The sequence below is a fragment of the Mustela nivalis genome, assembly GCF_964662115.1.
Source record: "Mustela nivalis genome assembly, chromosome: X".
Lineage (NCBI taxonomy): Eukaryota > Metazoa > Chordata > Mammalia > Carnivora > Mustelidae > Mustela > Mustela nivalis.
The window spans coordinates 14,851,229-14,876,326 of record NC_139040.1 but is presented as its reverse complement, the minus strand read 5'-3'; the positions used below and the strand labels follow the sequence as shown (position 1 = coordinate 14,876,326).

At 49.0% G+C, this 25,098-nt stretch overlaps 1 protein-coding gene across 3 annotated transcripts; it reads left to right on the top strand.

The window, feature by feature from the left end:
* The first annotated feature begins 670 nt into the window (after window positions 1–670).
* On the top strand, window positions 671–25,098 carry VGLL1 (vestigial like family member 1). Of its 3 annotated transcripts, none has more exons than XM_082717639.1 (4): window positions 671–1,331; window positions 6,880–7,110; window positions 16,997–17,416; window positions 23,391–25,098. In XM_082717639.1, the coding sequence occupies exons 2-4, from the start codon at window positions 6,909–6,911 to the stop codon at window positions 23,429–23,431; spliced, it is 663 nt and encodes a 220-aa protein (XP_082573765.1). In that variant the 5' UTR covers window positions 671–1,331; window positions 6,880–6,908; the 3' UTR covers window positions 23,432–25,098. The 3 variants fall into 3 exon arrangements, with proteins under 3 accessions (XP_082573765.1, XP_082573764.1, XP_082573763.1); XM_082717638.1 differs by lacking the exon at window positions 671–1,331 and adding an exon at window positions 2,040–2,130; XM_082717637.1 differs by lacking the exon at window positions 671–1,331 and adding an exon at window positions 2,582–2,765.

Here is a 25,098-nt window from a genome sequence, read left to right as displayed (position 1 = left end):
GCTGTCATGTCTTCTTAGATGGCTCAAGGATGCCTTGAAATCAACACTCTCTCCTGAAGAAGGAACTCTCTCACAATGTTTCATAGCTCGGTGAAAGACGCACTAATCGATCAAGTTATGCAACCCTCAAACCAGCATTAACCTTGGTACCCCTCATCCCCTAGATTGGATTCAGCACCGAAACTTCTCTCTATACCCACCCCCTTCCTTCCCCAACGCCCAATGCTGCTCCCTTCAGCTCTCCCCTAGACCAGGGTGAGATTGGATCCCCCAATCCTTTCTGTATACCACAACCAGACTGATGACATCAGCACACATCTGCTTAGGTCACTTGCCTCCCCCTTCCCTTTCCCACGCCCCCTCCATGCAGACCTCCAGCAAGCCCTTTAGTGGGTTCTTTTTATTCTTAGGAGAAAGACAAAATTCCTGGATATGGCCTGCAAAGCCTGGCTGGCTCTGGCCCCTGCTCACTTTCTAGCTCATTTCTCACATAGTGCTCCCTCTGCTGTCTCCAACGCCAGCACCGCTTCCTTTCCCCCAGCACTCTATTTGCCAGGCCCCTCCCACCACAGGGCCTTTGCACTAGCTATTTCCCCTCTTTGTGTGGTTAACCCTTTCTCAGCCTCTCAGGCCTCAGGCCCAGCATTATTCCCACAGGGAAGCCAGTCTTCCCTGATGAAGTCAGGGCTTCTTATCAGAGTCTCTTCTAGTACCAGACACGGACTTAGTAGCCTTGCCGGTGTACGTTTAATTGTGTGATTGAATAATTTCTCTCCCCGGCCACTCATTCATTCTTTCCATTCGACAAGTGTTTACTGAGCCCTCTACTGTATACCAGGCATTATTTTAGAAGGGGAGACACACTGGAAAGAAAGAAACACACAAGATGACGTCAAGCAGTGAAAAGTGCTGCAAAGAATCGGGAAGTGGGGTAATAGGGCGGGGACTACAGGAGTCTGCTGACTTGGGTGGGACAGTTGGAGAAGGCCTCTGGGACCAGCCGGCTCAGCGGAGATGTAAATGCGAGGAGAGGGCGTGTGGGGGATGGGCATCCCAGGGAGAGGAAATGGGAGGGGGAAGACAGGAGGTTGTTGACCCTATTCGAGGAACGGCCAGGAGCCCTGTGGGGCTGGAGTGGAGGAGTGAAGGGGAGGCTGGTGCAGTCCGGATGGAGTGGGGGCCAGGTCATTCCCTTGGGGCCTTGTAGCCCAGACGTGGGAAGAGAAGTTGTTGGGAATGACTGGATTCTGTGCGTCTTCTAAAACGATCCCTGGTGCTGTCTTGAGGTGAATGGACTGAAGCAGGGAGCCCTGTTAGGCGCCCAGACTCAGGTGAGCCTGGGGGAGGTGGCGAGAAAGCACAGGCTGGAATGCATTTTGATTTGTTGATGGGTTTCTCCAGACCCTCCGGTGGGTTTCCGTTTCACCGCGAGCAAAAATCAGAATTCTCAGCAGAGGGGCGCCTGGGTGGCTCAGTGGGTTAAAGCCTCTGCTTTCGGCTCAGGTCATGGTCCCAGGGTCCTGGGATCGAGCCCCGCATCGGGCTCTCTGCTCCGCGGGGAGCCTGCTTCCCCATCTCTGCCTGCCTCTCTGTCTACTTGTGATCTCTGTCAAATAAATAAATAAAATCTTAAAATTAAAAAGTCTCAGCAGGGCCCCGTGAGACCCGTCCCTCCCTCCCTCCTCTTTGGCCGTGTTGGCCTCCTCGCCCTTCTGAGAACAGACCAAGTGCGCGCCCCCGCCTGCTTTTGGTATTCCTTTGGCTACCAGGAAAGCAGATATCAACAAGGTTTGCTCAAATGTCACGCTGTCAGAAAGGCCTTTCTCGAGGGTCCTGTATGTTCCCCTTCCCTGCCTCATTTTCCCGGTCAGTTTCTCTTTGTTGTACCTACCATCTGACCTGTACATACCCCGACCGCCCAGGCATATAAGCGGTGTGCACGTTTCTTCCGCGAAGGCAGAGGCTTGGTCTGTTTCACTCACTATAGAACAGAACTCCCAGAACAGTGCCGGGCCCACAGTAGATGTTTCCTAAAAGTTCGGGAACTGTTGTTGAAACGGAGAGACGAATGAAGCAAAGAACGGCTCCAGGGTCTCGGACGGCCTGAGGTCATCTGGAAGATTTTTCAAGGTGAGCGTCAGGACCTCCTGCTCCAAGCCTCCGAGCTGTGATCCCTGAACTGCTTCGTTCTGTCCCAGATTCAGAGATGCACACTCTCCCTCTGGCGCCCACGGAAGCCCGCGACACGTCCAGAATTGTAGGAGTCCGGGATCCCTTTCTCTTCCCCTGGGGAGAGAGGGAGAAAGTTGTGATTAGCCAGACTGGTCCGGTTCCCGAGAGAGTAAAGGTGTCATCAATCTGAGGCTGGTCCCATAACCGATGTTTCAGACGTTATTGACTCTGTGTGTGGTTCCTGGCAAACAACTGACTGCCTACTTTAAGAGACAATATCACTAAGTGCTTTTTTTTAATGCAAAAAGAAAGAAATAAAAAAGAGCTACCTATTTTCCTCATTCCTCCAGGTGCCCAACCCGAATGGCTTGTTGGAGCGCATTTTCTGCATTCTTAATAGATAGCCAGCAGGAAATGCCTCCTATAGCCCAGGCTGGAAGGGTAGAAAGTAGCGAGGGGAGGGTACAAAATCCCCAGCCCTAGTTCCGTAAGCACTGAGCTGCTCCTAGGGGGTCCAGGCAACTCCGATTACCACTACTCACTTTTGCTCAGCTGTCGCATCTTGCTGTCTCCATCGATGGTCGGGAATTAAGGTAGGAGAAACTGGCTATTTCTGGGGGGCCGGGGAGGGATTGGGAGTCAGCTGGGCAGGAATCAGGGCAAGGGGATGCTTTGCTCACCGAGATACAATCTGGTCCCTTGGGGCTTTCGTTCCAAGTGATCGCTGTGGCCACCTCTCCCACACCCCACCCCACGCCCGAGGCGGTCACCGTGTCCTTGCAGGCAGACTGTGGTAGAGTTGAGGCCAGACTGCTGACACCGGATTCCATGTTAGAATATTTGTGCAGAAGTTGGGGCATCATTTTGAGGTCGAATTGGAGTGCTAGGTGTCCTTAATGTTTGCGCGTTGGGGAAAGGTTGCAAGCTGCGGGGCACTCGTGGAATTGTGCTATTCTAACTGCACAGCTGGCAACTGGCAAACCTTGACCTGAGGGTTTTGTGTGCCAAGAGGCTTTCCCTATCAGCCAGGGACTGGGACATGATCACTTTCTCCCGGAAAGTCTCCCTCCCACCCCTGCTCTGCCTCGCGGCTATCTCCCCCCTCCCCCCGGTTCCAGCTTTGCAGCACCCCTTCTCCTAAGCCAGACCCCAGCCAATTCACGCCTGCATTGCGAGGCCCCTCGCAGAAGGCTCACTTGGGGATGGAACTGTCCACGTTTCTGCAGAGGTTTGGGGAGACGCACTTCTGCAAAGGCTGTAGCCAATAACGGTTCTCAGAATCTCAGGATCCCCGAGAGACATATCCTCTCCGCTGAGGTCTCAGTGCAGCCTGGAGAATTGCTTGTGAGCAAGATCCAGAGAAGTAAGCCATGGTTCTCCTTTGGGAGGTGTGTCTTTGTGTTTGGGGAGAGGTAGCATTTGTACCCTAATCAGGATCCCGGTTGCCTAAGGTCTGATCCCTTTCCTGGCTGTGGCCAGTGTCCTGGTCTCTGTTGTCCTTACCCAAGGAGGCTAGGGCATGCTCCATGGTCCTGATGTCCCAAGGGTCCGGCCGGCTGCTTTCCTTGTAGCTTCAGGGAGACTCCACCAAGATAGATTTGCAAGCCATTTCAAGCCTGAGCCTGCAGCACTGGCCACTGGCATCTCTAGGAGTAAAACCATGAGTCTGACAGAGGTGCTAAGCCTGAACGGGTGTTCTGTCTGCTTTCCCTGAAGAAAACCAACCACAAGCCTGATGGCTGGCTTATGGGCTGGTGCAGGGTTCCCTAGAGATCAGAAGTCAAGCCTTCACATTTGAGACATGGGGACACTGAAGGTCATAGAGGGCTTCTTGGAATCCCACCGGTAGATAGCAATGGCAGGGAAGGGACAGACATCGAAGCCAGAGAGCCCTAGCTGTGAGGCATGGGCAGTTCATTTAACTTTCTGGTCCCCGATTTGCTCCTCTCTAAAATGGGGATAATAGTATCTGGGTTGACAGTTGTAAAGATTGGAAAAAATAGAGATTCTGGCACAGAGGCGGGATTTTATAAACCATAGCCGTAGGAGAAAGGCTGGCTCCAACATTTATCATGACTTTATAATTTGTAACACCCCCACTTTCTTTTTTCTGTTTTGACTATGTTTGGGAAATAGATTTGACATTCGACTGTGTAAATTTAAGGTGTTACATGCTAATTTGATAAATTTATATATTGTAACATGGTTGCCATTATGGTGATAATTAGCATCCCATCACCTCGCATAATTACCCTTTCTTTTTAAAAGCTGGAATAATTTAGTCCTAGTCTTTTTGCAAGTTGGAGGACTGTGCTACAGTAAAGTCCGCTCTTAAGTGATATTATAAAGTACGGTTGACCGGACGTTTGAACTACATGGGTCCACTTATGTGAATTTTTTTACACTGTCGTGCTGTAAATGCATGTTTTCTACCTTAGGATTTTCTTTGCGTTTCTTTTCTCTAGCTTGCGTTGTTGTAAGAATACAATGTATAAAACATAGACAGACAAAATATCTGTCAAATGACTATTTATGTTGTCGGTCAACAGTAGGGTATACGTAGTTATGCAGATTTTTGACTGTGTTCAAGGATAACACCTTTGCTTTTATTTCTACAGCTCCAAAAATCAGAACAGATAGCGTGTGTGTATGTTGTTTTTTTCACATCGGGGAATCACTTACCTTCTGTGAAATGCACAGATCTTGAGCGTACAACTTGATGAGTTTGGACAGAGGTGTCCATTCATGTATAACTTTCACCCTCCTCAAGGTGTAGGGCATTTCCAACACCGCGGGGAGTTCCTCACGCCCCTTCCCCATCTCCACCTCACAGCCAGCCACTGTTCTGATCTCTGTCCCCACAGGTTATTTGTGCCTGTCCCACGTAAGTGGAATCCTGTAATATGTGGTCTTTTGTGTGTGGCTTCCCCCACCCCGCGATCCAACATAATGTCTTTGTGATTTCTCCCTGCTGTTGTGTAGATTGGTAGTTTGTTCCTTTTTATTGCTGACTGACAGTCTATTATATGACAATGTCATAGCTAGTGTATTCATCTTCTAGATGATGGGCATTTGGCTTGCTTCCACTTTTTTGGCTATTTTAAATAGCTGCTGGGAACCACACGTAATGAGGCTTTGTGCGGACATATGTTTTTGTTTCTCTTGGTTGTATATGCCTAAAAGCAGCATTTCTGGGCCGTATAATAAGCATGTGTTTCACTTGATAAGAACCTGCCCAACAGAGTTGTTGTTTGCATGCTTTTTGGAATAAGGATACAGTGGATTTGTTTTTCAGGTAGTGCCTGGTTACGCTTAGCATGGCTGTCAACTGGGGGAAACAGGGTGATGTGCTCAGCAGAAGCTTCTCTGGACAGCAGCAGAACCCAGCTATGGCTGGGGCCAGAATGAGTCTGAAAGGAGACCTTTTCTGAGGGGTCCTCTGCTCGCTGCCAGATTCCTTCCCGACGTTTCTAGCAGGACCATGAAAGACTGAGCTGCAGAATTCATCTTTCTCCAACCTCCTAATTTTACCCAAGAGGAATCTGAATCCCAGAGAGGCTACGTGTTTCCCCCAGAATCACACAGCTGGGGAAAACCTTGCATTGTGCTTTCTCTGCATGACACGGAAACTCAGGCATTCAGCCATTGTTTACTGACCGACTTATGCTAGGTGCTAGGGGTAGAGAAGTGAATAAGAAATGGCCCCCACCCTCAAGACCTAGAGAGGAGCAGAGACTATGAACCTCTTAACAGTTGCATTAGATTCCCAAGAATGAATTAGGGTGCCTTAAGCCAGAGCACACTGCCAAGTCTGGTTGGATGGCCAAAGGTAAAGAAACCTCTGGACAGGCTACTCCTCTTGAATGCCCACTCTGCTCCAAAGGAGCCTGCCGTTAGGGTTCTGTATTGGAAGCCAAGTTTAAGGCAACTGGGCAAACAGCTGTCGTGCATGCACTCTGTCTCAGGCACTGTTCTAGATGCGGAGGCTGTGGCAGTCAGCGGGGTTGGCGATCTGACAATCGTTCAGGAACTTTTCACCAATATCGCCCTATATGTTAGCACAGAGAATGTCTTTGAGATCTGAATTTGGTTCAGAATCTGTCTGGAGGCCTGAGGACTGGTGTCGTTGGCCATTGCCCGTTTTTAGTGTGGGGCGGGGTGGTGGGAGGGGGTTAGCCAACAAATGAGTGCGGGAATTTGATGGGTTTTATTCTCTCGCCCGCAAAAGGTCAGGATGGCATGGAGAGCAGTGTTTATTATGAAAAGTGAAGTACCCACTGGATTGCTTAGTCAAGTTCTCAGAGTGGGGGGCGGGTAGGCGCGGGGTGGGGGGTTGCAGGCCTTTGTCCAGGGGCATCTACATGCAGTTCTGGGTCAATCTTGGCTCATTTGGTTTTAGAGGAGAAAGGCATTTCCCCAAAAGGCAAGTTGCTCTTTTGTCTTCAATGGCCTTTTTTTTTTTTTTAATCATCCCACTGTTCTTCTACCTGAGTGGCCACGTAATTCTCCCGCGTGGCTCTTGAGAGTCCCTTCGGCGCTTTGTAGAGCTCTGTCCTGTTCTGGAATGCGGGTCAGACAAGGCTCCACACCTGGTCCCCAGGCCAGTGCCGCATGGCACGGCAGTGCCCCCAAAGTGCCTCTCATCCCAACCACAGCCAAGCCCCTTGGAAAAAATTGTGCCAGTGACGTTTTGTGTTTGATCCGCAGCTGTCCCTCGCCTACCTGTGTTGCTCACCATGGAAGAGATGGAGAAGACTGGTATTCAGCTGCAGAGACCTATAAAGACAGAGTGGAATCCCCGGTGTGTCCTCTTCACCTATTTCCAAGGGGACATCGGCAGTGTGGTGGATGAGCACTTCTCCAGAGCTCTGCGCAATGTCAGGAGCCCCGAGGGCTTGAGCCCCTCAACCCAGAGCCCAGACGTGATGCTGAGGAATGGTGAGCATGTTGGGAGGGAGGAGGCTGGAATTCTCGGTCAAGGCTACCACAGAAAGACCAATTCTCCCCTGCCTTTGATGCGCTGAGACGTGTGTGTATTTGGGAAGGCAAGTCACACTGTGAGTGAGAAACTGCACTCCTTTCTTGGAGGTTTAGTGTGAAAATCAACACCATAATCCAACTAGGTCACCTGTTTCATGATTTCCTTAATTGCGTTCAATGCTGGGTTCACTGCTTAGTACATAATAAGAGAGCCATGACTGTTTGCTATTATCAGCCTTCATCATTTATTTATTTATTTAAAAGATCTTTATTTATGTATTTATTTGTCAGAGATTGAGAGAGAGAGTATGCAAGCATGAGCAGGGGGAGCAGCAGGCAGGGGGCAAAGCAGGCTCCCCACCTGCACGAGCCGGATGGCAGGCTCGATCCCAGGACCCCAGGATCATGACCTGAGTTGAAGACGCTTAACTGACTGAGCCACCCAGGTGTCCCAGCCTTTGTTATGTATTATTATGATTGCTACAACTGGCCTGAATGCTACAACTGGACATGATTGCTACCACATGTCCCCTGTAGGTGCACCCAGCCTCCCTTCAACTAATAGCAGATGACCTAGTGAGCGAGGGCGGGGCTCCAGAGGGTCTAAGAAGAGTCTCGGGGAGCACCTCTCTCCCCGCCCTTAATAGCATTAGGACGTCAACTGCACACACTGTTTGGTAATTTAAAAATAAAGAATAAGCATTCTCGGGGCACCTAGGTAGTTCAGTTGGTTAAGTGTCCCACTCCTCGTTTTGGCTCAGATTATGATCTCAGGGTCGTGAGAACGAGCCCCAAGTCAGGCTCTGTGCCCTGCGGGGAGTTGGCTTAAGACTCTCTCGCTCTCCCTCTGCCCTGCTCCACTTGTGCACACTTTCTCTCTCTAAAATAAATGAATAAATAAGCATTCTTCCATCTCCAAACAATTATTTCAAGAAAGATGAGTCCAGGAGTGCTCATCACAATACCCAGGGTTGCAGAAAACTATAAAATTAAGCTGGCAGGGCTGTAGTAGGGCCTCTTCCTCAGTACAATTATGAAAAAAGACACATTGTGACCGCAGTGGTATAAAAACAACTTTAATTCAGGCTGGATTCGTTTTATGTATTCATTGTTTTGTTATATTCATTTTTCTTCTAATTTTAAAAGATGTTAGAACATTTCATGGGCTCCTAAAGTATCCGTGGGCCCTAGGTACTGAACCTGCTGTGCCTCATGGAGAAGTCACCCTGCGAGATGGATGGGAGTCCATCCACCATTTTGAAATGTGCAATAGACCGGGGTCTGGTTGATTTCAAGAACTCTCGGTTGTAGTTGCCCAGCACCCGTGTTGAATGCCCGGCTGCCACCAGAGTATGTACATGCCTCCAAATGGGTGTTCGCTTTATACAAAGATGCCAAGTGGGGGGCATCTGCCTGTGGGGGATGATCTTACCTCTTTTCAGGAGCCATCACTCCAGCTTCACTCTTTGGGCCTGAATGGGGAGTTGGTGTGTATATCCGATATATTCGCCTTTGTAGAATTTACTTGTGTCCTAGAAATTATTTTTCCCGTTAGGTGACATGATTTTCTGAGACTCTTGTGAGTTGAGCAAACACATGGAAGGTGGCGTGGTAGCAGCGGCCACTAAAGGAAATGATGTAGAGTTTGCAGTTGCAACGGGCACAATGGGGGTGGCTGGAGGGTGGGGGGTGATGTCCAAGAGGGTAGTGAGTACTTCAGAGCAGGAGCAGCAACGACTGACTGAGTCATGTGGGGGAATTAACGTGTAGTAACAGCTGATAAACGGGATAAGTGGATTTCGGAGGATCTAATCCACTCCTTGGAAGATTCAGAATCCCAAGCTCTTCACAGGCATGGACTTTGGTTATATGGCTTTCACTGAGTTCTGAACACACTGGCTTGGATTCATTATAATCGCTCCCTTGTAAGTGCCATCTACCTATAGTCCCTCACGTCCTCTGTCCCGCTTGCCTGAAAAACCCCAGCCTGAAATAAAACCAACTCTTGGCCTCTTGCCCCATTTGGTAGTGAGACTCAAAAATGGCACCCACGCGCACTCTGTCCTCTTCCTCTCTTGGTCTTTGGAACTCACTCCACTCAGGCTTTCGTCCTTATGACTCTTTAACCACTCTCATTGAGGTTAGCCAGTGACCTCCAGTTGCCAAATCAGTGGTCTTTCCCCGTCTCCATCTTGTTTTTTGATCCGTCGGCAACATTGGCTGCAGTGAGTGGCTCCTCCCTCTTAGAAATGCCTCCCTTGGGCACCTGCATGGCTCAGTGGGTTAAGTGGCTGCCTTCGGCTCGGGTCATGATCCCAGAGTCCTGGGATTGAGTCCTGCATCGGGCTCCCAGCTCTGCAGGGAGTCTGCTTCTTCCTCTGACCTTCTACTCTCTCATGCTCTCTCTTGCTTTGTCTCTCAAATAAATAAATAAAATCTTAAAAGAAAAAAAAAAGAAATACCTCCCTCACTTGGATCTTGTAACATCACATTCTCTTGGTTTTCCTCCTTCCGTCCAGGTTACTACTCTTCAGTCTTCTTGACTGGATGCCCTCTTCTCTTCGGCTTCTAAATATTTGGAGACCCGAGGGTTCGGGTTGCAGACAATTTCTCTATCCACACTCACTCCCTAAGGGATCTCTTCTCTCTCTTGGTCTTAAGTACCATCTGTATCCATTCCAAATGCATTACCTTCAGCCCAGACTGCATTTCAGTCCTGTCTATGCAGCTGCGTATTTGATCCCTTCACATGTCTACTAGGAATCACCAACAGCGAGGCTCAGATTGAGCTCTTATGCTCCTTGACCTGTTCTGTCCACTGTCTCCCCATCTCCATAACATGGCAGCTGCATCCTTCCGGTAAACTGGGAGTCATGGTTAACTCCTCTCTTCGTCCCCTACGCCATGCTCAGTCCTTTGAAAAATTCTGTCAGTTTTACCTTCAAAATATACCCATGCTCTGACCATGCCTGCCCCCTCTGCTGCTATCATGTTGGTCCAGGAAGCTGCCATCTCACCCCTGGATATTTTTTAAGATTTTATTTATTTATTTGACAGAGATCACAAGTAGGCAGAGAGGCAGACAGAGAGAAAGAGGGGGAAGCAGCCTCCCTGCTGAGCAGAGAGCCCAACTCGGGGCTCGATCCCAGGACCCTGAGATCATGACCTGAGCCGAAGGCAGCAGCTTTAACCCTCTGAGCCACCCAGGCGCCCTCACCCCTGGATTTTTATAGTAGCTTCCTGACTGGTCTCCTTGCTTGCATCTTTGCTCCCCTTCTGTCTGTTCTCAAGATAGTCAGAATGGTATCACTAAAAGGAAAGTCTCATCCTGTATCTCTTCTGTTCAGAACCTTCCAGTAGCTTCCTGTCTCACCCGGAATCAAATCCAAAGTCTTGCATGGGGCCCTGTTTTCATTCTGATTTCATATCCAGCCACCCCCTCCTCATCTCATCCAATCTAGTCTCCTACTATTTGTAGAACATGCCAAGTACAGTCCTGCCGCAGGATCTTTGGAGCTCCCCATCCCTTTCCCTGAAATGCTCTTTCCCTAGATAACTGCATGACTTTCCCCTTTTCTCCATGCAGCTCTCCATCGGAATGTCACCTCTCCAGCCAGGCCCTCTCTGCACGATCTGTTCAAAAAATAGAAACACCCTCCCCCCATCACCCTCTGTCTTCTTACACTATTTTTATTTTATTTTATTTTAGTATATTATCCATTTACGTGTTTTCTTTCTTGTCTCCTCCCATCGTCTAAACTCTGAATCACCTGCAGGGCCTCTGCGTTAATTGCTACTTCCCAAGACACATGGAAGGTGCGCGGTAAATATCGTCTGAATGAATGAGATCGTGATTCAGATGTCTGCTGTAGATGGAGTCACTGAGGAGAGTGGGGCGTGTGGCTTTAGAACCAGCTCCACCATTTATTAACGACGTGATCTCAGGGCACACCCCTTCCTCTGTCCATACCTCCACTGCCTGCTCTCTACAGCGGAGTATTATTGAACTGTAGGAGGGGTCCATGAGATCGTGCGTGTCCACTGGCACATAGTGCTATGTACGTGTTCGTTCTGGTTGTGTGCTCGTAGGAAATCTTGATGTGTTTTTGAGTGGCTAGAGCGATAGGGGGGCCTGCATTCAAAGCACTAAGATCGCAGAGCAACAGGCCCCTCCTGGACACCTACGCATTTTCTAGGGTCTTGTGCCATGTGGCGGCTATATGGTTTCCTATGCCTTCTGATTTCATTCTCTTCTGTGATGTTCCCGTGCGTGAAGGGAACTTGGACGTGGCCCTGCTTCTTGCCCAAGCCAACCTTCCCAGGCCGAACAGACAGGCAGCCATCTTCTCCACTTACTCTCCGGGTTGCATTCACCCTGTGAAAATCTCCCGGCTCCCTTGACGGTGAAGATGTCTTGCTCACGGAGTGCGGGGCAGGTGGGGCAAAGTTTGGTCCCGCTGACTGGGTAGAGGAAGGCCTGTCTTCCTCGAGGCCTCTCAGCACGGTTAAGAGTCAATCTCGTAAGTTCTCTTGCCACACGGGAGGCCCCGTGAAAGAAGGCCCATCCCCCAGGGGTTCCCACAAGACGGGTTCTGTGAGAGCCCCACAGCTTCGGAAATGGTGGGAAATCCATGAAGTGGCCTTTCATTACTGACCGTTAGCAGCCTCTCAGTCCCTGCAGGCCGGCCCCAGGCCGCCAAGCCCTGGCTGAACCGTGTGCCCAACAGAACAGGCCCCCATTCACAGGCTCCCGTTACGACTCGGCCACTTTCTAAGGGCGCTCTGTCAAGCCAAATATGTGGAGCCCAAATACAGGGGCCCATGTGGCTAGGAAATGCCATCGAATTTCCTGACTGTTTTCCCCAAATCCAAATTATTTTTTAATTTATTTATGTATATTTCACACTGGCTGGACTTTGGAAAACGCAGGCTGAAGGCATTTTTGAATTATCTGCCTTTGAAAAGGACATGGAGGATTTCAGAGTAGGTAACCAGAGAAGCTTCAAAAGGCGGAGGACAGGGTCTTCCAGCCTCAGGAAAGGGCTGCTGTGAGAAGGTGGATGAGTGTGTTCCTAAGCACCTAGAAGGACTTTCGCGAAGGGTAACAATTACGGAGCACGTCTTGTGTGCGGGGCGCTTTGCTGGGGGCTCCCACATGGATGCGCTCATTGAATCCTCACACCAGCTATTGCTTAACTTCCATTGTGCCCATTATCTTGGGAAGAAAAGTGAGGCTAGCCAGTTCAACTCCCATCCTGAGCTCTCAGCCACTCTCAAAAACTGCCCGTGTTCTGTGTTTCGTCTTCATTTCCACCCAGGAAAAGGCTCTGGATAATCAGCAAACGACTGGGTACCCCGGGAAGGCGATATAAAGGAGGGAGTGGGACCCAGCAGGGCGCCCTAGCACCCCGGCACAGGACCGTGTCCTGTAAGCTGTCCTTCTGTCCCTGGTGTTGTTTCAACCTCAGCTAATACAAACAATATCCTCTTTGTTTCTGGGGTGAATGAATAAGAGGCCGGTGCCACTAGCCAGGAAGGCAGAGAAGGGAGAGTCAGTGCGTACAGATCAGACGAGCCGAAGGTTGGACTGTCATGGTGCAAGAAGGGAGTGTTCTCAGGGTGCTAGGTTTTCCCTTCATCATAAAGCAGGATTTGTATTAAAGGCAGAGAAAGAGGAAGGGGAGGAGGACGAGAAGGAAGGATGGGTGGAAGGAAAGCTGGCCGTTACGGATTGGTCTTTTACAACCGTGACTCTGATCTAATGAGTCAAGGGGCTTCCTCAGTTTTTATTTAAAAAAATGTTTTAATCACAAAAGTACTGTTATTTTTTTGAAAATTAGAAAACAAAGACAAGCATTCAGGACAGAAGCACCGGTGCTTATGCATACATGCTAAGTTTTATACCATGACATCATTTTGTACATAAGTCATGTGTGTGTGTATATATATACATATACACACTTGTATATATACATGTAAATATCCCAGGACACAGAGATCATGATCTGAGCCGAAGGCAGCTGCTTAACTGACTGAGTCCCCCCAGGCACTCCTACAACATCATTTTAATGGCTCCAGGGTATCTTTTATAGATGTACCAAATCTATTATAATTTTTGGACATCAGATTATTACCAATTTGTCACTATATTACAAATATCCTTTTGAATATCCTCATAGCTACATTTTTGCACACATCCTTGATTACATCCCTAAATCGTTGTAAGGGAAATGATTGGATCAAAGGGTGCATATCAGTTGCCCCCAGAAACAGTCCAGACGCAGGAGTGTGTGAGAGCACGTGGCGCGCGCACTGCCTTCTTTGCAATACTGGGGAGACAGAGCTGCTAAGGGCATGAGTTTTGGAATCAGGCAGGCAGAGCGTTTGCTGGCTGCGTTGCGTGGCCTTGGGCAAGTCACCTTAGCCACTCCAAGTCTTTATTTTGTCAGCTGGGTTGCTGTGAGGATCACGTGAGCTCAGGTGGGCAGAGCACTGAGCCAAGTGCCTGCCCAAGATAAGTGCTCAGTAAACAAAATTCTTGTGGATTTGCAATCGCTCTTACCCACCTCTGGTGTATCATTTCCTGGAAATGGACACACACTGAGCAGTGGCTTCTGAAAATTCTCTTCCATGCCATCAACCCTCCACATCAGCCTTCAAGGGCTGCTGTGGCTGTGGGCTCTTACGCTCAGCCCTGGACTCTCCCCTTCCCCAGCACTCTCTCTCTCTCTCTTTTTTTTTTTAAAGATTTTGACAGTGAGAGAGATCACAAGTAGACAGAGAGGCCAGCAGAGAGAGAGGGGGAAGCAGGCTCCCTGTCCCAAGACCCTGAGATCGTGACCTGAGCCGAAAGCAGAGGCTTTAACCCACTGAGCTACCCCGGCGCCCCTCCCCAACCCTCTCTCGAGGCTAGGATGGGACTGGGAGGCATGGTCTAGATGCTCAGAGCTGGGAGCGTTGGGGATGGAAGCCTTTTTTATTCCACGTGAAAGGAAAATCCAGGCTGCTCTGAGTGTCCCAGAACTGAAATGTTCCTGGACTGGTCTCCATTCATTCATGTAGTTTGGGGTTTGATAAAGCAGCCGTCTTCCCTGGGGCTCCCTCCCTCTTTTCTCTGGAGGTAACTAAGAGCGGGGGGACCTTGGTTAAGAAAGTGTCTCCAAGGTCACTTCTAGCAGCGGCTGCAGCCACCTTGAGCCAGTCAGAGCTGTGGCTTAGAATGCTTTCACAGTTCACAGGGTAGGGGAGCACGGCTGCCGGGAAGAGTGCCCCCCCCACCCAAAATTCAGGGCCTCCACTCCATAAGGCACCAACATCCAAGTCTCCTCTGGAAAAATGACTTTCCTCAAGTCATCCAAGGCCCACCATGCGGTTGCTGTGAACTTGGGATGTGAGACGCTGCCTCCTTCCTGTCGCCATCCCAGCTGTGCTCTGGTGCACGCAGTGACCAGTGGAACCTTGGACAGTGGCACACTACCCACTCCCCTGAACGTTTTGATCGGAAAATTCTGGAAGGCTTAAAAAAAAGAAAAGAAAAAAGAAAATTCTGGAAAGGAAGCAGTTAAATATTCAAAAGCCACTGGCACCCTGCCTTGTCCATTTCAAGCATTCAGCCTCTAGGTCGTATATCTGAAATCTGTAAGGCCAGTTTGGATGGCAACTGCCCGCTTGTGGGGCTACACATTGTTTCTAACTTGTGCTCAGAGCATGCACAGTTATCTCACTCAACGTGAAGCATGCCTAGTGATTATACTAAGTCAGCTTAACCGCTCATTTTGTGCTGCACAGTGGCTACCGCTCTGCAGATACCAATTTTCAAAAGTAGCATTCATCACCAAAGAACAAATCTTAAGATGTTTCTCTGCCCTTGGTTTCATCAAGAGAGGCCAACCATCGCTCCTTACTCATCGCGAGTGATGTGAAACGCTGGGTAGAATGTCCATGTCATGTAGGTTAGGACTTCTTTTGCTCTCATCTGGATTACACGACAAGCTATGATGGGAGGGCAGGTGTGTGTGTGGGGGGAGGTGCTTCAGTGTCACTGCAGATCACTCAAGATGCGTTTATCTTGTACGAAATCAAGGGAAGTGGAACACTGGGGGAGCTGGGAGAGGCGCACGTGGGGTGGAGGGTGGGGGGAAGGGAACCAGACAGTCTCTCCAGCCCTCCAGTCTTCCTTTGTCTCCACGCCCACGCCCCCCTTCATTATCTTCCATAGATGAGAGGCTCTAGGCTTTAAGCACCATCTGCCAGCGCTCCGTCCCCCTCCCTTCTTGCCCGAGTGGGTGTTGCGAATGGGGAAAACATCCATCCATGTCATGAGCTGCCCTAGACTTTGTGAAAACTCGGTTTCAGCTGCTACCCTAGGCACAATGAGAATAGTATCTCTGAGACCAGAAGAGACTCCATGCCCCCTTGCTAGTGCGCAAGAACCTTGCAAGAAGAAACTGAGTCACTACTTTGACCTCGAGCATTTTGCTTTTGCAGGAAGAGGTCAAAGCACTCACTTCCTTACCCTGACTAATCTGCTTTGCTAATTTGGTCCATGCCCCTGGTCCCTCTAGAAAATGGGGTTTTGACCCCTAGACTTGTATGAGTGAGTTATACAAGGGCAAGCGTTAAACCCTTTATAAAGTTCTAGTTGGTGTATTCCAACCACGAGCTATAAAATCAAACCAACCAGCAACAACCAAACACAAACACCTTTCCTTTTCTTTCCCTCCCTCCCTTCCTTCCTTCCTTCCTTTCCAAATCACCTTTTTTTTTTTTTTTTTTTTTTTTAAGATTTTATTTATTTATTTGACAGACAGAGGTCACAAGCAGGCAGAGAGGCAGGCAGAGAGAGAGGAGGAAGCAGGCTCCCTGCTGAGCAGAGAGCCCGATGTGGGGCTCGATCCCAGGACTCTGAGATCATGACCTGAGCCGAAGGCAGTGGCTTAACTCACTGAGCCACCCAGGCGCCCCGCCAAATCACCTTTTTAATCAAGCGATTTTACTTATAGAAGTTTCCTTGAGGGGCTTGTTGGACATGGGTGCAAAGATGTTCATCACAGTCTTGTTAATCTAACTAAACACTGTGCTGCTGCGGGCTCTACTCGTTGCCGTGGGCGGATATTTGTGATATTTTAATGATGCCAAAGCAGCCTTAAAAATCCTATGTGATGTGAAAACCATGTGGACCGGGGCACCTGGGTGGCTCAGTGGTTAAGCCGCTGCCTTCGGCTCAGGTCATAATCTCAGGGTCCTGGGATCGAGTCCCACATTGGGCTCTCTGCTTGGCGGGGAGCCTGCTTCCCTCTCTCTCTCTGCCTGCCTCTCTGCCTACTTGTGATCTCTCTCCGTCAAATAAATAAATAAAATCTTTAAAAAAGGGACACCTGGGTGGCTCAGTTGGTTGGGCAGCTGCCTTCGGCTCGGGTCATGATCCCAGCATCCGGGGATCGAGTCCCACATCGGGCTCCTTGCTCAGCAGGGAGCCTGCTTCTGCCTCTGCCTGTGCTCACTCTCTCTGACAGATGAATAAATAAAATCTTTAAAAAAAAAATCTTTAAAAAAAACCCAAAAAACCATGTGGACCTAAATAGAAGCAAATCCCAGAAAGAAGTATGCCTAAAGGGAGACAATGGTGGTCTCTGGGTATTGCAGTCAAGAGAGGGGCTTGTTTTCTTTTTTGTTTTCGGGGGGTCTTTCTCTCTCTCTCTCTCTCTCTCTCTTTTTTTTTTTTTTACTTTTTCTATATTTTCTTCACATTAAAAAAGAGTCTGTAGTAACCAGAAAAAATGCTGCTATTTCCATTTTGAAAACAATAAGCCCCTAACATGTCTTATAAATCTTTCCTTCCCAGATAGTGACATGCCTCCAAATCAGTGGCGTTTCTCTTCCCAGTGGACAAAGCCAGAGTCAGAAGCATCTTTTGCTTATGGTGCCACCAACTGCAGCTTGAATGGGCCCAGTGTCCCGATGCCGGATCAGTACCCAGTGCCCCTGGCGGGGAGCCCCTCTGATCCGTCTGACGAGCCGTGGCAGTACCCCTTCCTGGGCAGCCCCAGCTGCTCAGAGCCTGGCTACTCTCACGCCTACTCCAGTGAGCACATGGTTCTAGAACCCCAGCCCGATGGGAAATATGAGCCCTTTCTAAGTCTCCTCCAGCAAGACCAACACCTCGCCCATCCTCAGGAATCTGCCGTGTGGGAGGACTACAGCTCTGCCCAGGTAGCCGGAGGCCCCGGATCACTCTGCGACTTGCCTCCCAGCTCAGCCCACGGTAAGGAAATTGCCTCCAGATACTCGGAGGACCGCCTTCGATTGGCTGTCGTCAAGAGCGAGTTGGCCACGAGGTGGGGTGCCAAGGCTAATTGCTCCCTCTTCAGACATGGGGCTTCGGAGGGATGGAATGTTCTGCTGCAGTGTTCCGTAGACTAATGATTCAGGGTTAGTTGGCCCCGAATAGTCACCCCAGTCTGTGGACTTGGACTTAGTCTAGAAAAAGGATTTAGGCTGTTGCCTAAAATCCTAGGATCCTGCCTCCACCTCGCCATCAGCCACCAAATAATCTGCTTGGGAAACAGAATTCTCTGACATACCTACAGGCTCAAACTCTATCCTCTAGACAGGTTGGCAACTGGCCGTGATGACTATTTCCTGGGCAGAAACAAGGGCAATCTATACCAGCCATCTGCTCCAAGCATTAAAATTCAAAGCCACCGTAGAGGCGGTCCCATGGGTGCCTGGAGACGCCGCCGTGCCTGGCTGGCTGTGGCTCATGCCTGTGCCCTGGGCCCCTCCTGCTCGGTCTCCCTCGGGCGCCTGTGCCCTGGCACCACCCCTCCCGCTGAACTAACCCCCACCCCCTTAAGGCTCATTCACTTCTTCATTCACTCACTTACCCAACCAATGTTTAATCATCGCTTACTAGATGCCAAATGCCTACCCAAAAAACAAGACTCCCTTCTTTGTAAAAGGCTGAGGGACAACTGGCCTGAAGTACACTTTCACCAACAGAACAACCCAATCTACAAAATTTGCCTTTCCTATAGAAATATTTGTAATAATATATATTTGATGGTTTCACGGGGCCAAGTCCGCATCCTCTGGCATTCCGAACTCTGCACGAATTTTCACACGTGTCTGTAGTTGTAGTGTTCCATGCCTGAAAGAAATTGCTAGAAGTTGCCTTTATGCGGAACTAAATATATAGTACATAAAGGGCCTGTTCAGCATAGCCTACTGAAGTCAGGCACCGTGTTCCGGCCTAATGTCAAAAACAAACTTCCCATTAAAATACCACTCTTGTCATTTCCAGAGTTTGATTCGGAATGGGCTTCAAGAGTAAATCATAAAAATGTCATGCTTGGGAAACCCATGACAATTCCCACCCCTGTACTCTTTCTCAAAAATCTGTTCCTACTGGATTCAGAGGAAAACTTAGGCCAGCCGTGTTTCCATATATGTCTGTGCATACACACAGCAGAGCCCTGTTTCAACAGTTGGTTAGAACACAGATGGCTCAAATCCTCACCTCCCAAACATAATGACTATACAGTTCAAACCCGATGCAGCAAATATTTAGTGAACATCTACTATACGCCAGGCACATTATGGCAAAATTATGAAGCAGGCGTGATCCTATTTCTGAAACTTCTAGACACATTCTGAAATGTTTATCACCAAGTCTGACTACCGAGAACTTCACGCTCTCCTACTAACACTGACATTAGTTGTATTCATGGGCTGGATGGTCTAGGATCTGTTGGGGAAGTCAGGAATGCTGCCTGGGAACGAGATGGGAATGAGACCCCAAGGTACCTTAAAACCAGAAACTTCTCTGTTTTTGTAACATCTGATGAGAGGAAATATGCCCCGTGTCTATCAGCTGAGGGGTGGGGGGCACCTGGGTGGTGGCTCAGTCAATCCAGGGTCCTGAGATCGAGTCCCGCATAGGCCTCCTTGCTCAGCGGGGAGTCTGCTTCTCCCTCTCTACCCCTGCCCCTGCTCATATTCCCGCTCTCTCTTTCTCTCAAATAAAAAATAAATAATCTTTAGAAATAAACTGAGGATCAGGCATTTGGAGTCCCTGGAGATTTCGAATCGCGTTCCTCCTTTCTAGAAAAGAAAACCTATTTTCCCCCAGATGGTGGACCCGGCAATGCCAGCTTTGCAAGTGCAAGTGGGTGTGGGGTTCTACCTTTGATACTTTGTCCCTATAGCTTGGGAACACAACTTGAGGAGAAGCTCATAGTGTGAAAACCAGGCTCTTCAACTGGTATGACCCCGATTTCTATTACTTAGTATTTTCATAGTTGCAGTTTGTTTCATCTTAGTCTCAAAGAGCCCATGTACTTGGTGCCTTGCAAAATGTCTTGACCTTTTTTTTTTTTTCTTTACCATTTTCTCATTTTGCAATCTGAGCAGCTCTATGGAGTTTTTACCTGGGCAGGATTTAACCCAGATGACTCAGCGAAATGAACGAATTCATGCAGATTAGTTTGCTTGCCCCAGATGTTGAGTTTTCAGCCCAGCACAGAGGGCCACCCCGGAACTCCGCAGCCCAGGAAAATACCATCTGAGGCTAAAAGCCAGGACTCTGGGCTCCACATTCAATTTGAAAGTGGTGTTAGTAGGAACTTCCAAATGGGAATGTGGTTCTAATCTGGGTTCATGATGTACTAGTCTCAGAAACTTGGGCACGTTTCTTTAACCTCTCCGTTCCTCGGCTGGCTTATTTGTAAAATGAGGATTAAGATAGTGTGCCCCCGTGTAAATGCTTAGGATCTATATTCCAGTGTTAATTAGCCACAGTATGCCATTAAAAGTAAGCCACCAAGAACACAGAGTAAGACTGGCACGCAGTAAGCCATCAAAAAGTGACATTGGAGGGGTGCCTGGGTGGCTCAGTGGGTTAAAGCCTCTGCCTTCGGCTCAGGTCATGATCTCAGGGTCCTGGGATTGAGCCCCGCATCGGGCTCTCTGCTCGGCAGGGATCCTGCTTCCTCCCTCTCTCTCTACCTGCCTCTCTGCCTACTTGTGATCTCTGTCTGTCAAATAAAAAAAAAAAGTGACGTTGGGGAGGAGGGTATCTTGTATGCCTCAGGCTGCTCTGGGCTATGGGCGTGAGGAGCCCATAGTAGTAGATCTCACTAGAATGTTAGCTTCTTAAGAGCCAGGGCACTGAGAGGTGTGTACCCACATCCCAGCATCTGCAACAGAGCCCGGCACAGAGGGGAATACGTATTTGAGAGAGTGCTGGAAACAACAGAACGTTGAAGAAGGAAATAGTAAAAATACATCTTTGACACGGTACAGATTATTTTGTTTGAAGCCCTTGGGTAAGACAGACTAGCGGACAAGCCATAAGTCACCGTCGGTGATTAATTGGCCATGGCCAAGAGAAGAGTTGGATTTAGGGCTGGTTCAAGAGTTTTAGCGTGACTGAGTCACGCTTCACAACAATCTCTACCTGAGATTAATTAATTAATTAATTAAAGTCAGGATTATAAAGTCTCCTCTAAGTACTTGTGAATAGGTTGTACGTTTTTCAATGTTAAGCCTTAGAATTACTGAAAACTTGATGCCTAAAATTGTTCCTAGGCCAAAAATAGCAGCAACAACACGTATGGGTGTGGCCTGTGGGCCGGATCCCACACCCGCCGTCCTGCTCCGTGCCCACAGTGCCCTGGCGAATTGTGTATGTGCCTATCTTTGGTGTCTTACACAACAGGTCTTCGGGGAATAAGGATTGAATGAATATTCTCATTTTGTAGATGAGAAGACAGAGTTTCAAACAGGTGACAGGACTTGCCCTAAGATCACACAGCAGCAGGTGGCTGCTTCTTTGCTCTCCATCTTAAAGCCATCTTCAGTCATAAATGACAGTACACATAAATCCTAAAAAACAATTCCAAGTTCAATCAAGTGTACCACAGTGAGAGTTGGCAACTGGTAAGATCGTTTCACTGCCTATGGGTTCCCTGACTATCTGTGGCCGGGACACTGTCCTAGAATAAGGGGAGGGAATGCTGGGAAAGCGGGCACATGAACAACAGTACCTTGGGCGAAGGTCAAGGGGATGGATTTATGGAGCAGAGATCAGTTGAAGGGAGATGGGGAGTGGGTACTTGGTTATGCCAACCGTCCCAAGTCAGCTGTCCGGCCCCTGTGGCCTTGGGCAGAGGGAGGCAGCAGGGCACGGGGACTGGGAAGGCGGCCACTTCTGGGCGCCCCAGCAAAGCCCCTACTCTTCAAGTTCCCAGATCTTGGCTGATGGTGAGCACCACGGGAGAGCTTGGGAAAGGCACAGATTCCGTGTACGCACTTCTGGTAGATTTGGCACAGAGCTCCATTGCCTCTAGACGTTTGATTCTTTGTATATTTTTTATGAGTCTTTATCAGTGAACTGGATAACCAGTGAACTGGATCTAGAGTGAACTGGATGACTTTCAGTAGGAATCAGTAGTTCTGAAAGATCTGGTGTGAGGCACCAGAGGTCATCTGAGAGATTGGTCAAAGGAAGGAAGGTCGAGTCTCCTCGTCCCCCACCGATATGTGCCCAGTCCCCTCCTGCTAGCCGAGGCAAGTTACTTAACCTCCCTAAACCTCCCTGAGCAACTTTTCTCCACACCTCCCCCCACCCCACCCCGCAACCACTGCCTTCACCTGCCAAAGCCTCCATCCCGCATGAACCTCGCTGGCTCCCTTCTGTGCCTCACGTCAACCAAACAGCCCTTGGGAAGATCACCCTGCCCAGCTGTTTGTACTTGCGACTCCTGACCTCAGACTTCAGCTGGGCCCTCAGGAAACTGACGACTGCCATACCTGCCCACTTTTCAACCCCAGATTCGCACCCTCAGCTGATGCTCTTGCCGCAGAGTTGATGGAGAAAACAGAGGTCATCTGATTAGGACTCTTCTGACTCCCCACAAACACACCTGCCAATCGACGTGCACCTGTGTCCTCATTCTCCTTTTGGACCCGTTCAATGTTACCGTGTTCCCTCCTCCCAGACAGTGTCCGTGCTGCCATGTGGTCCTTCTCTGCTCTCGGTGACCTTCCCCATGGGGCTATCCTCATCCTCGCCAGTCATCATTTGATCTCTTCATCTTTGTTTGATCATTCCCATTATCATACAGATAGAAGGCAAATATCAGAGCCCCCTTTTTTAAATTAAAGGTTTTATTTATTTATTTTATTTATTTGACAAGAGAGGCAGAGACCGCGAGACGCAGAACACAAGCAGGGAAACAGGAAAGGGAGAAGCACGCTTCCCTGCCAAGCACGGAGCCTGACGTGGGGCTCGATCCCAGGAGCCTGGGATCGTGACCTGAGCCAAAGGGGTAGTGGAGGTTGTAGGACTGGAGGATTAGGTTATGGAAACAGGTAGCGCTAAGACTAAATATGCCAATGACATGGGAAGTGGGAGGTGGAGAGTAGATGTTTGAAATTGAAAACACGTGCCACGTGTTTGGGCAATGACAGAGTCTAGCGTCCTGCCGTAGGAATGGCTGGCTGGGGTAGAAGGAAGTAAAAGGTCATTTGAGATGAGAACGGTAAGATTCACTGACGTGAAGCAAAAGAAGAACCAGTAGCTACCTATGAGGTAGGTGCTATATTTATCCTGATTCACAGGACAGGAAAATTGAGGTTTAGGGAGGTTAAATAATTAGCCCAACGTCAAGGTCAGTGAGTACCAGAGTCCACTTTCTCTGACCTCCAAGTCCTTGGTCTTCCCTACGATGCCAATTCTACTCTACTACATAAAATGACAGTGCCTCTTTTTTAAGTCTATATAAAGATTTTATTTATTTGAGAGAGAGAAAGAGATAGCCCGTGTACATGTTGGGGGAAGGGGCAGCAGGAGAGGGAGAGAGAGAATCTCAAGCAGACTCCCTATAAGCACTGGGCTTCCTCTCCCAACCCCAAAATCAGGACCTGAGCCGAAACCAAGTGTTGGAGGCTTAACCGACTGAGCCACCCAGGTGCCCTGAAGACCCTGCCTCTTTAATAAAATAGTAGCTAACATTGGTTGAGCGTATATGTGCCAGGCCCTGTTTGAAGGGCTTTCCGTGTGTTTAATTCACTTGCTCCTTCCCAGAATCTTGGGAGGGGTATTAGCGGCCTCGTTTAACAGGTGAGAATGTGGGGCTCAGAGAGACTAGGGAACTCGCCTAAGGTCACACAACGAGGCAGCGGTGGGGTCGGGATTCAGATGGCTGCTTCCTCATCGTGCTTATCCTGTTTTCCAGAAAGCCAGTCGCCAGAGCGAAGAAATGTGTTCTTCTATTGAACCTCAGTCCGAAGAAGAGAACTCCTATTCCCAAACCTGCTCATGATTTTCTACTGTGAATCCAGAGTCTAGAGATGGCAGCGTCCTTTTTTCTTTCCATCACTAAAGAGCATCGAGCCAAGAACGGTGCTGTTCCCCTTAAAATCCGATCTTCTCTTCTTTGGCACCTACGTCCTGTGGTGGGAGTTTTCACACTTTAGTGACTCACCAACACAGGGAACCGTGAAAAGAGCGGTTCAGGGATGAGAACCGTAGCGGACCCCTGCCTGCCTCTCCCACCTTCCCTGTACTAACCCTCCTACTTAGAAATCAGTCCCCTTACCCTCTACCAGCAGGGGTTTTCAAACCAAGACTGACCCTGGGGGGTCCTGTGGGGTATGGTCCCAATTTGCCCAGTGAACAGAGGAGATACGAGGAACGGCCGGCAGCTTTCTAGCCTTAATCCAGACCCTGGCCAGCCGCACTCCTGCCTCTGCCAAAGGCAGAATGAAAACGGGGTGGGCTAGACCCATTGAGGAAGTTGAGGCTAGGCATTGCCTGCATCCTCAGAGTCTAGAAGGAAGCTGAGAAGGTTTGGGAAGTCTCTGGTGAATGAAGTTCTTTTGCTTGGAATTTTTGATACCTCCGTTCTAAAAAAAAAAGTAATTCCAAATGGAGTTGTTGAGAAACCTGAGAATGAACGTATTGGAAATTAGTTAGCAGACTGCCCCGTTCCAGACTGGGCCTCGACTAAGTTCCGTGCCAAGAGCATTTCTTAATTGCAGTTCCCTGAGTTTCTTTCTGCCCTCACTTTGAGGCTGGGGACTCTGGGGACCACCGCAGGTGTTAAGCTGGACCCTGGTGACCCCTCCCAGCCACCCCCAGGGGCCCACCTGGCTTGCACAAACAATGAAACCTTCCCCTTAGCTCTTTCAGTGTCAGGGACCAGTTCTCCCTATCATACTACTTATTGAGGGTTAACGCCAATGTGACTCTTGGATCTTTTTCCTCCCATCTGCTGTGTAAATAAAGACCACAGATCTTGCATGAGTGAATGTGTGACCTTGGCAGTGTAATACAGTAACTGTCTCGAGACTACGTTTTTTCCCAATGTGGTACATATGTTTCCTAGATTTAGTGAGAGAAAAGATACTTGGCTAATACAGTTTCTTTCAGAGTTATTTACCTTCAAAAGCCATGTTCTTTTTTAGGTGCTGGTTGGAGAAATTCAGGGTGGGGGCTGGTCCTAGCGCTTGTGATGTGTAATTATACAAGTGTGCGCTTCTCTTGGCTGCTGCTGGAAAGATTCATCTGCACTCAAAGATAATATGTACCATCAGGATTGAACTCTTAATATGCTATTTGGGGAAAAAGAAGAAATGATTCCAAGAAGGTTGGCATCTTCCGCAGCCTGGTAAAATCTGATAACACTTCCTTGCAGATTCCGAAGCTCTCTTGGATGAAGTTGAAATTCGTTTCCCCACAGTAATAAAGAGGGAAGCAAGGTCTCCTGCCTCTGAGAGACCCCTGCCCTGCCAGCATACACCAGTCACTCCCCACCCAGATCAACTCCTGCTTAAGCCTGGACTTAAGTCCCACCTCACTTGCAAAAAGTTGACTCGCAAAGCATTTCTTTGACTCACTTTTGGCATTTTACTCTTGGAATTAAAAATTAGCATGCAAAGTTG

Coding starts and splice junctions, on each gene's coding strand:
- VGLL1 (XM_082717639.1), top strand. CDS start 6,909: ATGGAAGAGATGGAGAAGACTGGTATTCAGCTGCAGAGACCTATAAAG. Junction 7,111..16,996: donor AGACGTGATGCTGAGGAATG/GTGAGCATGTTG, acceptor TTTCCTTCCCAG/ATAGTGACATGCCTCCAAAT. Junction 17,417..23,390: donor GCCTCCCAGCTCAGCCCACG/GTAAGGAAATTG, acceptor CCTGTTTTCCAG/AAAGCCAGTCGCCAGAGCGA.